Raw genomic sequence first — 14,123 nt, 5'->3', positions numbered from 1 at the left:
CTTTTACCTCTCCGTGTCCTGTTGCTCCTACCATGGGCTATTTATGCCATATGCATCATTGCAGACCACTGCTAATCTATTCATATTTTACCTTTGCTGCTGGGCCGTGGAGAAAAAAGAATCCACAGTGCTGGCACAGAGGCCCAGGGCCTCATCACGGAGGCACAGCTGCCTGCAGGCACACAGCGTGCCCCCTGCAGATTGTCAAACACACCAGTGCTGAGAGAGATTCAGAAATAAGTATTTTTCCCCTGATGATCGGAGCCAACAGTGGTAGGATTTATTTTTTTTTTCTCATTTTTATTAATTTCAATAATATGGCAAATATATTTTTAAGATGTGGCAAGGGCATGTCAAGAACCTCACACTTTCTACAGGAAATATAAAATAAGTAGGTACTGAGAAACAAGTGAAGACAAAATTAGAACTCAAGCAAATTGTGATCTAAAGCTTGGGAAATGCCAAATGCAAAACTTAAGTACTGCCCCTTCATCTTAACACATTCTCTGCCATTTGCACCTTGTGCAACACATAGGTAGTTGGTGACAAGAGCAGAGTTTTGCTTCCTAGCTTCACCTGTCTATGAGTGCCTATGATATGCGTTTAAGAGAAAAAAACAGCCAACCACAGTATTATAAATAACACATAAAATGAGAGAGAAGCAATAATCTGCTTTCTGGTGCAGCAAGACTGGTGTATAAAATCGCAAGGATCTATTTCTTGGTTGATGGTATCGAGCATTAAAAAACCCAGACTATAATTTCACGCACCATTTTCCTCCTTAGACGTCTTCTACCATGCAACCCGCACGGCTCTGCTTCCGAAGCGCCGGGAGGCCGAGCCGCTGCAGCCCCCGCCCCTCGGCCCGGCCCCGCCGCCTCCGCCGGGGAGACGCGACCCGCAGCCCGGCCCGATGTGGCCCCGGGGCGATCGGCAGGCGGCGCTGCGAGCTGCGCAGGCGGGCTCCCGGCAGCCTCTTCCCTCCCGGTGGCGCCGAAATCAACTTCTGTGCTGCCGGCGACATGGTAAGCGGCGCCCGCGGTAGAGCTGGCGGCCCTCCGCCTGCTCTCGCTAGAGACGTGAGCCGGGCCGCGGTGCCGTGCCGTGGCCGGGCGGTCAGTGAGGCTGCGGACGGAGCGGCGGGGCGAGCGCCGGTGCGGGCTGTGGGAATAGGGCGGGGCCGCCGCTGCTGCGGGTCCCGGCCGCCCGCGCCCCGCCTGCCCTCCGCTCTTGCGGCTGCTGCGGGAGAGCGGCGGGAGCTTCCCGCTTGCCGCCGGGGCCGTGTCCCCAGCGCCCGCACGGCAGCAGCGGGAGTCCCGGTCGCCCTGCCCAGCTCCTCCCCATGAGCACCCCCGGGCCAGGTCCGGCCGTGCAGCGTTACCGTGGCGTAGGCCGTTTACTTTCCTGGCTGTGGCAGGTGTCTTGTAGAGCAATGTGAATTCAGCTGAGGGGGGCACGGTGCCCACGGAGGCCCACAGGTGGGCCGGATCCCCTGGTGTGACCGGGCGGAGCCGGGTGCGAGCTACCGGAATGGCCGGGGCGCCCCAGGGCCCGGAGCGGCGTCCGTAGCTGTGGCTACCTCAGCAGCGGGAGTGGCCGCGAAACTGAAGGGCCTGGTGTGGAACACCGGGCAATGAGGTAGGAGATGGAAACCAACGGGAAAACTAATAACATTTTTGAAATCTAAACCAATCTGTCTGTTTTGCTCTTGACGCACATTTATAATTTTATGCTGCCCTACTGTGTGATTTACTTAAGGGGGCAGCAGTTAAGCCCTTCTGTCAGGGCTTGGAAAGAAACCCACACATCTTTTTCAAAGCACCATGTTATTAGACCCCCCACTTTCATTGACTCAGGGGTAATAATACTGAAAGTGATCAGAGGAGGATATTTCTCCGTTTTGTATTACTGATAGCAGTTTGTGAGTGGTCATTTATGCCTTTTGCTTCTCTTGCAATCCATGTTATTTACTGCTTGGTCACACAACTGCAGAGAAAGGAAATATGAGAAACACAGTTTTTAAAATGTGACCTTGAAACTATAAAGTTGGATAGGAAATTTGAAGAAGGATGTAGTACCTCAAAATGCACTTTATCTCCTCGAAAAACTTAAATGGCCTGCATCTCACCCCAGTGTCTCTATATCACAAGATTAAAAAAAAAAAATTCAATATGACAAACCCAAGATATTCCTTCTTATCTTTCTAAGGACTATTAAGCATTTGGATGAGTTGCTGAGAATTGGTATAAATACACACTTTTAATTTAGTAAGGTAAAACAAGGAATTGTTTGGGTATGCTGAGAAACATTTAGGCTTGAGCTGGATTTGGTTGTCTGAAGGATTGGCTCCAAATTCAGAATATAGCTCCATCAGTTCAATAGATTACAGGTGGTTTAGTTTAGTGTAATGATTCTTTGAGAATAAATAGTTTATCTGAAAGTCTGGGGTTAGTGGTAAGTTATTTTAAAGGATGGCAAATGTAACTCAGTAGTAAATAGATTTGAATTCTGAGCAGATGTTAATTATTTAAATGGCTGAATATTTTGGGTTTTTTTTTCTGTTCTAGTCCAAGAAAAAAGGTCTGAGCTTTGAGGAGAAGAGAGTTCGCATGATGGAGATATTTTTTGAAACAGTAAGTAACCTGTAATTGTCCTGCATTTACATTGGTGGGAAAACAGGTCCTAAAAGGAGCTTAACTGGAGATGTGGATGAATTCTGTATATCCTGCATTTCACTCCTGTCCTGTGTCTATGTATTAATTATAGGGACAGGGCTTGATTTATGTGGCTTCTGATCAGGTCATCCTCGGGTGGAGCTAAGGCATGAAGATGCACAGGTGGTATTAAATGTTTCATGTGCTCCCCATGCAAATCTTCTCATTTTGAGTCTGTTACCATGAGAAAAATAGCAAGAGATGAGTTATTTCACTGCCACTTGTGGGAAAAGGAAGAAATCTGAGCGTAAGGAAAGATGGGAGTAGACCTGGAAGAAGTCACTGTGGAGAAGAAACCTGGAGATCCAAAAGCAGAACTCCAGTTATATTGGTGATTTGTAATTCATGACGTTTCACCTATTAAAAAAAACCATTGTGACATTAGAGTACTTGAGCGATGTGGTGCATTTGGTGCTGACAGTCTGACCTTGGCTCTGTCTGCCCCAAGGGGTTTACAGTCTAACTTCAGGCAAAATACGGTGACTTTAGAGTACCAAATAAAATAACAGGGCTTGTTACAATAATAGTATTTTTTAAAAAATTCTCAGAATGTTCTAATTCTATTGAGGGATACTTCCCTAGCAAAATATAAACATGCAATGTATTTCCTGCTTGCTTTTGTTGGCATTGATTTAGTGTAAAAACCACTCAGGCTTAGATGATGCTGTCATTTGGAGCTAAAGTGTCTTTTATGTTTTGCACAGAAAGACGTGTTCCAGTTGAAGGATATAGAGAAGATTGCTCCAAAAGAAAAAGGGATCAGTAAGTGTTTACAAAAGCTATTTCTCTTGAGTCATTAATCATTTCTGGGACAGGCTACAAATTTAGGGTTTTGACTGTAATTATAATGGAAAAAATAAGTAGAAAGGGAGACTGGTCAATGGCAGGGCCGTAGCTTTAAAAGTCATATTAACACATACTCGTACCTTGGTTTGCTGTTGTTTGTCACTTGGGTGTTATGGCCAAAACGGGAGATTATTAAAATGTCACAGCTGACTCCAAGTTAACCACTTCAACACAGGATGGGGTTTTTCCTGGGCTCTGAGACTTGCAGTGACTGTCAGTCTATGAAATTGTTATGTGTACTCAGGTAGCGAACAGAGGATTTAAATTTCTGTCTGTAATGTCGCAAATATCTTAAAATACTAGTCCACGGTCAAAGTTGTGTTGAGTTTCCCCCCAAAAAATGGCTGGTCAGCTGCAAATGGAAGGGGTTTGTCTTTTCAGTGAAAACCTTTGTGATGAGATCCCTTGGTTTTGGGTTAGGTCCAAGAGGATTTATCTTATGCTGTTGAGTTGTTTTATATGTTCCTCATTCTGCTTTCTTCTATGTTGACTGACAAAAGGGGGATGAAGCGTAACGTTTGTGTAATTGCCACTGTCCTTGACTAGTGTATCTTTGTGGCACACAAAGAGTAAATGAACTTGTTGAAAGAACCACAGACATATGAATATTGCAAAGCAGTGGTTTTCTGTTACGTCAGCAGCTAACAGAGGCAGTCATAGGCTTCTGAAGAGATGCGATGCTGTCTTGATTGATTTGTCAATGCATATGATTAATTGCAAATTGCACAAAGAGGATGTGAAACAGTAAATACATGAAATGGAATTGCATATTTAAAAATCCAGAGTGTAGAGTTTCTAAAACCATTAACACCTTTGAGTAGTCCAAATTCATCCTGCCTCTGAACATGAAGACATTTAGCCACACCAGCCAAGCCACGGCTACTCTGGAAAAAAAAAAAAAAAAAGGAAAAAAAAAAAAAAAAAAAAACAAACCAAACATCTGGCCTATGGAAACACCCCCATACTGGCATCCAGCCTATAGCTTCCAAAAAATTGGATGTTCCTGATCTGTAACCCCCTTAGACTTGACATTGCAAGTCAGACACTGAAAACCATTAATTAGCTCATAAGTCTTTATATCTGCAGCACTTGAGGATAATAATAATTACTTCTCTTTGTTGAACAGGTATCATTTTTTTAAATGGTGAATTATACCACACATTTGCTAGAAAATGAGCAATTATGTTCAAAAGTGTTTTGAATCCTTCTGACTGCAGATTACTTTCTTTATTGGAACTGAATATAATAAAAAGTAAAATTTGCCCCTCCTGAATCTGTAGACAGATGGCTTTAGTGCCTCTGCTGCTGTTAAATGCTTCGACAAGCATTACAAAGTGAAATGTGGTTACCTTCCTAATGAAGAAATTATAAGTTAATCCATGTTAAATTTAAGATTGCAAGACAACTTCTCAACTACCCTCTCATGAGTTTGTTCTGGTATTGTACTGCAATCTGTGTCTATGTTTTATGATACTCATGAGCAATGTTTTACAAACACCTAGTATCAGACTGTGTAGAATAGCAGACTTTATGTATAAGTTGCTGATTTTGAAGGGATTCATTCCTTCGAGTAAACATCAAGCGTGGTGTCCTGTTGAAATTGTCCAGCTAACTGACATTATAGTAAAATATTCCTGGAGGAGATTGTAGATGATGGATTATAGTATTCGTAATATCCATAGTTTAGATGTTATGCAGTTCTAATTTGATATTTTTTGCTTTTATTAGCCTCAGTGTCAGTGAAAGAGATTCTGCAAAGCTTAGTTGATGATGGCATGGTGGACACTGATAGAATTGGAACTTCCAATTATTTCTGGGCTTTTCCAAGCAAAGCTCTTCATGCCAGGAAGCGTAAACTGGAAGATCTGGAGTCTCAGGTAAATCAATTTTAATGCAAGTACTTGTTTACCTGAATGGGTTTGCTTTTTCCTTATACCGTCTTGTCATTCGTTTTCATATCATGCTCTTTCATGTGTGTCTATGTGTGCACACACAAAGATTTTACTACAGGAATCGTGGCACATGTGGTTTGACTTTCTCATTATCTTGCTATCACTTCAGAAAAGTTTTTAAGATTGCTCGTTTGAGCTTGAGAGGACTTCTTGTCTACTTGCTGCTGAAAGCATGTTATTCATGATGCAAAACATAATTTAAGGACTTCCTCAAAATATTTAGGCAACGTATGCTATTATGTGTATTTTATATATGTAGGTCATCATGGAATAATGGTCTAAAAGCCATGAGAGGACAAAAATGGATATCCTGAGTAAATGTGGCAATGGATGCTACTTATGGCCGTTGTGCTTTTCTGTCTGTTTTTATTGGTAGCTTAATTTGTGAGCACTTGTGTAATCACATATTGTACTTTTGTTAGGAGAGAAGAGCAAATTGGTTATGACCCTCTGCAGAAGAACAAGGCATCTTTTGTTGCAGCATTGCTGTTCTATTGATCTGATTATTTCCTATTTTTTTAGGAACTGTCTTCTTTGCTTTTAATTGGAGTGGGAAAGCATCTGTTCATCAGTTTATTTGCAACTGGAGTACATGATAAGAAGATCAATAAACTAGCCTTATGGTCTGATTGCACCACAACACTGCCAGCTTTTCCCACGCTTATGTCCCACATTCCCTTATGTCCATTCATCAAAGAATCATTTGAATTAATGCAAAATGCATTTTTAGAGACATTATTTTCTTCAGGAGTGGTTCTGGAATCACTGTTGCTATCTTACGTATGTACAGCTTTGTCAACTTCAGCTACTTCGTTAAAGCTTCAAATCAATCGTATAAAAACATGCTTTTTTCCTCAGGATGAATTAAAAAAACAGTTTGTGAACCTGAAAACCTTTCACCAAAGCAGATTAAATAGCCTGATCAATGCAGTTGAAAGTTCTTGTTTATGCATAGAGTGCAGTGTGACCAGCTGAGAGGTAACCTCGGCAGTTATCCCTTGCTATGCTGTTATTGCTTGTAAATCTCAGCCATTACTAACCTGAAAGAGTTCAGTCCACTGGTCTCTTTTAACCAACATAAGATCATTTCCCTTTGCCCTGAACATTTTCATTGCTGGCCTGAGTGCTCTGGACAGCTCTCCAAAGGCATTTTGTGCATCTCCTTGTGTGGGTCTGGCAAAGGGAGGAGAGTACTGCTATTCTGTCACATGCCTGATGAGTCTGCTGCAGGCTTCAAGATCAAGACTGGCTAGAACTTTCACTTCATTTTTCCTTGTTCACTGATTCATGTGATTTTTTTATGAGCCAGCGATACCTTCAGGGGTCTGTGGCAGTAAGGAGGAAGTACTGTAGTCCTTCCATCATTAACTGAAGCTGTGCATTGATGACCTTTCAGGCAGGTGCTTTGGATGAGTTGGAAAATGCCGCTTGAGAGAGCTCTTGTACTGTGTGGGTCATCAAAATTATTGACTCTTTAATTTCAGATTTTGCAACTGACTTGCTTTATGTTTTGAGTAACTTTCTCAGCATCTCAGGTGATCTGTTAGTATCACAAATACAAACCATACCTTATGTGTACTGAAACTTGGTTGATATTAAGTTGTCCCACTGACAATTTTGTATGCTTGTTTACTGCCTTTGTTTTCAGAACTCATCAAATGAGTCCTGACATTAAAAACTTCCTTGATTTAGCTGAATATGCTTGTACTGTTTTCAGGCATGGACTTCAGAGTCTGGCATGACTGGACTTAAATTCATTTTTTTTTCTGACTGGTAGTAACAGTGCACTGATTCCTCTTCCAGTGAAGTTTTGTTTGTTTAAGGCAGATCAGTTCACCTCTGCACTGACTTGGAACGGGGTTTCCTAGTAAAGTTACTCAACTTACTAGTATATTCACACACGTTTTAGACCAGTCTGCTTTGCCAGAACGTAGATGCCAACCGAGCAATTGAACAAAGCATGCTCTTGGATACTTTCTGGTTTTGCTCATGCTGTTTATAATAGCCAAGTAGTTGAATGAAGGAGTTGATATGTGTTGTCTTTGCTCTTGGGCCTGGTCCCATAATGAATTTTAAAGATAATTGATCGAGCAGGTCTCTGGCATATCCTGATGAATATCTTCCTTGGAATGTCTTGCAGGATCTGCCTAATGTGCTCCATCATAATTATCCAGGGGTTATCTACAAGCATATGCTGTACTGCTTTAAGTGTACTGTTACATTATTAAACATAAACCCATCTATTATTATGGAATATGATAGACATGCAGTTATTGTATTGTAATATTATTTTGTTATTGTTTTTGTGTAGGAAACAAACTATCCTGATATAATGAGTTTTGCAATATAGAATTGTTCCAGTTGGAAGAAATAGTTTTGCTACCGGTTTTGCAAACCAAGTCCTGGCTCTAACGTATGAGCTTACTGATGTAAGAGCTCTCTTTAGACAATGTTGTGAGTCTGTAAAGAGATTTATATTCATTATCTTGCTTTTCTGATGAGAATGGAAATGTTTCAGCATTTCAGGGACAAACATTTTCAGTCGCTGAAAATAACATCTCTGTTGACACAGTAGAAAGGTGGCATTTTCTATGAATAGCTCTTTGAACATTTTTACAAGATGATAGCAGATTCTGTCTGTGAGTTCAAATTAGCTCTTTTAGTGTTTGTATTCATGATGTGAACACATACAGATTTTCTCAAGGATTTCTAAATCCATTCACCGAGTATCACGAAAATTCTTGTCAGAACATGCAAAGCAGAGAAAAAAAGTAAGCTATTGTACCATTTCTGTTGCACGTTGCCTGTCTTTGATCATTCCTGTGTACAGCTTGTGGCATGCTGAGAGACATGTTTTCTTTCTGTGTCTTGTCCAGATCACTTGTCAACTATGTGAGTTGGTCTTCTTCAGCGGTTAAAAGCTGGAACTGAGCCACCTTACTTAAAGCAAAAGTTTCAAAATCTAGCAGTTCAGTTCATGTTGCAATTAAAGCTTTTTACCAGGAGGCAATGTCTTTGTTTGCTGAGGGCACAGGTGAGTGGTGAAGGGAAAGGGATGATCCCTAATACTGAACTGAGACATTGAAATAACGTGGAGGAACAGAATAGGCTTCTTCATGAGGCAAATTCTGTTAATTCATAGCACTGTAGCTTACACTTGACAAATTGGGCCTGCTACAGAACCTTCTGCCTGCATACATTGGTACTTCATAATGTTTTAGCGAAGTTGCTCATAGCTCTCTGCATCTTGCAGAGCTTGTGATGGTGGTGAGGCTGGTCTGGGAACTGTTCTTGAAATGAAATTTTTGTTTCAGGATTTTTAGTGATTATTGAGCAACATCCCAATTTGGAGACTGAGTAGCAAAGAAATCTGACTCAGGATTTATAAGGAAGAGCCAGTTTTGTCTGGAGGTTTCATGTTATACCTCACAGTGGTTGTGTATACCTTAGATTTTTTTCAAGTAGGAGTTATGTCATCAGTGTGATCCCCTTGTGTAGAGATATGGCAATTAAAAATGCTGCTTAAAATAAAGTTTCTGTTGACATAGCTTCCCCCTCAACCCCATCTTTCAACTTGTTTTTGTGGGGACAGGTATTTGGAGAGGGGTGCTAACTCCTGAACTGACGTACATTGCAAATCTTCTGCCAATCTGATTAGGATTAGGATCTTGGTGCTGCCCTCTAACCCAGGATTACTGTTTAGACTCCTTCCCATTTTTTTGAAAAGCAAGGACATATCTTTAGTTTGTGTAGCATCTGCTACAATTTTTGGTTTTGCTGATCACTCTCAGAGTAAGAATCGCTAAGTAGGTCCTTATGGATTTTGTATTGATTTGTTTTGCAGTGGCATGGCTGCTTCTAAATGTTTATGTCTTCTGCCAGATGCTTATCCTTCACCTCGTGGTTATACTTAGGCAGCTCTGAATTGGACCACTGAAAAAGTAAATGATGCTGGAAGTTGCATTTTGGTTAGATAAGTTTATAGTTGGATTAGTGTAGCTATGAGACAGTGAAACTAGAGCAAGGGTGTGGATTGAAAAATATGGTATTAACGAGGTTTGTAAGCAGAGACATTTTTCATGGAACTCCACTTCCGTCGAGAGAACTCTGAGCGCTTTACTGAGAGGGTGGGGCTTTTTCCTTCCATAAGAAAAGGTGCAAGGATGGGGTTTTATTCTTCATCAATATTTTCCTGGCTGTCAGGTTCTGAAGTTTTGAATTACCTTTGATCAATTATGTTTTGACAAAATTAGATGTTTATTCTCAGCATAACAATACTGGAAGCTTAGGGTTTGGTTTTTTTTTTTTTTTTTTCAAGTAAGAAGTTGTTCACCTATGCAGTGTAAGCAGAAAGATCATCATTTATTGATGATTCTGCTGCCTTTTGTTGATTTTGTGGCATGCATAAAGTGAGGAGACTGGAGATGAGCGACTTGGGCATGTTAATCACAGTCACGTTTCAGTTTCAGGGAAGAACTGCTAACGTGTTTCCTACAATTAGTCTCCTTGCGTGTTTGGGTTTTATATTTGTCTGATGTACATATTGCTAGATGAAGGATATGAATGTGAAGGATATGTTACCTGCGGAAGAAGAGAAGGCGCATATGCAACCAATACCTTGACAACAGTTTTACAAGGTAGGAAATGGTGTATCAGTGAATGAGGAAAAGAGAAACCTTTCTCATGGAACCTTAGTATAAACAGATTCCACTTAGATTTTCATTCATTTTGTCATCTACGTCTTTGGTAAAACACTTGCAACTGTGCTGTCTGTTTTAGATAAGGTGAATCAATGCTTGTTTGCATTTTGCTTTATGCTGGCTTGAATTAAGTATTAAAGTCACTAGTAACAGTGAGGCCTTTTTCACCCAAGAGCTGCTGATCCTGCAGACCATGACCCTCGGAAGCCATGGGGAGTGTCTCACCTCTCCAGCACGTTGTCTGCTGTAGTTGGCTTGACCAGGGGATCTCAGCTGCAGTTGCGCTGGGCAGGTTTAGTACTGACGCTACAGGGCTTCAGGGAGGCAGAAGTGATTTCAGTGATCCTTGGTGACATCAAAGTGACTGGCATTTGGTATGACAGCGATATGTGCTCAAACCATAAGGTTGTAGAGGATTGCCGCAGCATAATATAATATTTTAAACAGGCAGGTATGTGAAATACCAAGTTCCTCAAAGATCTTGCAGTTGTTAGTGCAACTATTGGCTGTGGGCACTGTAATCCAGTAGCTGGGGAAACAACCAGTTTACTTCCTTTTGTCTGGTTTGTGACAGTTATGTCACTGCTCAGTTCAAAACTGTTCCTTTCACAGTTTTATTATTAATTGACACATTTACATCATTTTTCATGATGTTGCTTTCTTGTGGGTTATTCTTTTGTATTCTGAGGCTTTACAAGAGAAAGTTTAATGGCAAACAGTATTACAGCTGCTGTTCCTTTTGAGAGCAGGATGGTGTCACTTTGTGCTGCAACAGTGATGAAACAGAATCTTTTTAAAGCAAGATAAGGGATGGACTTTTTATGCTGTTCTCTGTGTTTGCTTAAAGAAACATGTAAGCAACAGAGACCTGGGGAGAGTTTCTGGCAATTTTTTTTTTCCTCCCACTAAGCATTGCATTGGGCCAGTGTTAGTTAAGATGAGAGAGATTAGTTGATGTTTCATTCCTTAAATCCCTGCCCTAGGGTTGGTAAGAGGAGGGATTTTAACTTCCCATGTGACTCATGTATTGAGTCAGGAGAAGAATTTAGAAGTCAGTACATCCCAGCTCTCCTTTGGCAGCTATTTTTCTAAAACCAAACAGCACAACCCCAGGAATGAACTTGTCAAAATAGAGTGACTTCACATGTACCAAATTGTTCGTGCTTATGAACATTGAAATATGAAAAGAGAAAGGATTTATTTAAAATAATTTTTAAAAAGGACTCATGGAATGCTATATTAGGAGATGCTATTGTTAGTAATGGACATTGTTTTAAAATAGTTAATGGAAGAAAATAATATTGGTAAGTAATCTGGCTTGAAGCCTCCTGGAGTTGTTTGACAACATAACTAAAAGGAGAGAACCTTATTTGTTCAGAATGCACACAGAAAATTTCAAATTTTAACAATAAATTTCTTTCAAGATGTAGCTTGATTTATTTCTATCCTTTTAAACAGACATATCTTTCCTCCTCAAATACTATGACTGGATTACTGTATGGGAAGTTGCTTAATAGAGACTGAGACCACTGACTAAAGCAGGAGAAACCTGTGCTGTACAGGTCGTTTCAGCCTGAGCAGCCTCCTTCTTGATCCAATTGAGTGGCTCAGTTGTCAGGGTATTTCCACACAGTTTGGAGATTGAGCAGTCTTACCTACTTGAGCCCAGAATCAGAGGCAGCTGGCTTAAAGTGTGCGATCCTGAGCTGAGGTACAGATCCATGGAGGTGGCGGGTGTTGGTGAGGGGCAGCAGGCTTGACTCATGGTAGTGATGGGCCAGCCCTAGAGATACACGTGCAACACCTTGGCAATCTGTGGCCTAATGCTTTTGATAGAGCAGTTTATTTTTTGGGTGCAAGATTTTCACATTGTGATAAGTTTAATAGCTGTAGTAATTAATTATTCAGTATGATTTTTAAATTACTTTTTCCATTTATTGAGCATAAAGGACTTGTATGCTTAAAGTATCTTAAAGTTTATAATGAACATAAGCTTTTCTGAAGTAGCTTTTATAAAAGATTAGGGCTATCTTTTTATGAATGTTAGGAAATAGCATAGAATCGTCCTCAAAAATTAGAGAAGTACATCAGTACTTTTGCAACCAATGCATGTGACTTGTGTTAGAAATTATTTGTTTAGATACTTTCTCTAATATGTATGCTTACAATTTAGTTTGATTAGATTGCAGAAAAAATAATAAATTACCACTTTCCAGGAAAAATAAGTCTAAGTTTTCTCTTTTAATGCCCGTTGTAATAAATAGTCAGGATCCCAACATGCTGACTAAGCAGTTATGGTGGTCTTCCTGTGTCCAGTCTGGGGCTCCCTTTTTCCCCTTGTATTTGAGGCCATCTCATTAGCTTTCTACTTCATTTATTTATTTGTTCTTCCTTGGCTGTTTTGATAATCTGCAGCCCCAGCTGTTGGGTGATTCCATTCCCTTCTGGCTTGCCTTTTTTTTTTTTTTAATTTTTTTTCATTCCACTTACCTAGTAATGACTCTCCCAACAGAGGCAATTACTGACCTCTTCCTATTTTCAGCCGGCAGCCTTTCACAGATGTGTGCATTTTCTTTGAAATAAAGGACTAGACACGTAAAGAAATGGCCAAGTGCAAAGCTGGTATGGTATGACTAGCTAACTAACTTCATGCTATCCAGTGGGAGTTGTGGCAGTAAGAAGTATCCTAAAAGCAAGCAGCTTTGCATCATTTAAACATCGAGAATATGTTGATTGTATCTATGCATATTTCTTTGTTGATCCTATAAAGCCTATTCCCGGCATCAGTCTCCTAGAAGGTGCTAATAAAGTTTTATTTGAAACCATCCGGGGGTTTTGTTACCTCTTTGCATCTTGTATTTAAAAAAAATGTTGATGCCTTGAAATGATTCTGAATTTAGCAAGTCCTAAAATGTCCAACAGAGAATACCGTTCTAATGCTGTAACTTATTAGAGCCTTCTGGAATTATGTTTAATGGCATGCTACAAAGCCCTGGAGGGTATGCTTAGTTACTGCTGTCATGGCAGGCTTCTAAAAATACGGTGCTCTGGAGGCTTCTGTTAGAATTAAGCAGCCTCTTAATTTGGTGTTCATTAGTTGAATTTCATGCTTTTCCTTTTACTAGCTGTTAATATGTAACTAGATGGATGGCAACTGTGAAGCGTAGGTTTTTCCTTTCCTGCCTTCATCATGAGCATGAACTAAAATTGGCATGATTTAAGAGCAATTAAAAAAAAAAAAATCTGGCTCTGTAGTAACTGTGAAGAATATAAAGTAGATTTGAAGGAAGAATCCTGCACCATTAAAAAGGATGTATTGTTACTGTGCCCCAGTCGCATATATTATATATTCATTCTGATATAATGCAGGAAAAAATACTAGCTATTTCTAGCAGTGTTTTCTGTGAAACTGAATTTTTCAGGTAATGTCATCACACAATTTACCTTTCCTTTTCAAAGGGGCTTGCACATTGGCTGCTGGCTCTGCTCCTGACATTGCAGTGAAACTGTTGATCTGAAATGCAAGAGATTGAGAATAAACATGGGTCTGTCACTCCAGAAGCCCAGTCCAGTCTGGCACAGAGGCAGCCCTGTGCCCGCACATCTCCCCGCACCCACAGGAGCATGGCAGGTGTGAGTGACAGCGTATCAGCAAAACCCCAGCATTCTGAGCAAGTTTAAAGGCTTAGATGTTCTGTGCTGTCTGGCAAACCCATAAGTTTGGCTCCGCTGTAAGACCAGGAGCTTCCAGCCTGGGGATAAGGTGGAGGCAAGACTACTCTCAAAGCTGGATTTGATGGGAGCGGTGAGTAGTAATCTTATTTAATTTGAACTTTGACTTTTACCTTAAAATCTTGTAATTCAATTAGTATAGTATATTTTATTTCAGAAAATTAGTGTGCATGCAGAAA

At 40.5% G+C, this 14,123-nt stretch overlaps 1 protein-coding gene across 5 annotated transcripts in view; it reads left to right on the top strand.

The window, feature by feature from the left end:
• The first annotated feature begins 641 nt into the window (after positions 1 to 641).
• Positions 642 to 14,123, top strand: part of MND1 (meiotic nuclear divisions 1) — a 44,142-nt gene continuing 30,660 nt past the window's right edge. The window contains exons 1-5 of one of the 5 annotated variants that reach the window (XM_065062736.1): positions 642 to 1,025; positions 2,568 to 2,633; positions 3,419 to 3,476; positions 5,289 to 5,437; positions 6,035 to 12,434. In XM_065062736.1, the coding sequence (XP_064918808.1) occupies positions 798 to 1,025; positions 2,568 to 2,633; positions 3,419 to 3,476; positions 5,289 to 5,437; positions 6,035 to 6,487 (954 nt within the window). In that variant the 5' untranslated portion in view covers positions 642 to 797 and the 3' untranslated portion in view covers positions 6,488 to 12,434. Of the gene's footprint in view, positions 1,026 to 1,052; positions 1,639 to 2,567; positions 2,634 to 3,418; positions 3,477 to 5,288; positions 5,438 to 6,034; positions 12,435 to 14,123 lie in introns of those variants that run through there. The other 4 variants (XM_065062735.1, XM_065062734.1, XM_065062738.1 and 1 more) reach the window with 4 other exon arrangements.

This window comes from Columba livia, chromosome 4, assembly GCF_036013475.1.
Source record: "Columba livia isolate bColLiv1 breed racing homer chromosome 4, bColLiv1.pat.W.v2, whole genome shotgun sequence".
NCBI classification, from domain to species: domain Eukaryota; kingdom Metazoa; phylum Chordata; class Aves; order Columbiformes; family Columbidae; genus Columba; species Columba livia.
Note: the sequence above shows the minus strand (reverse complement) of the source record. Positions and strands in the feature narration are given on the sequence as shown.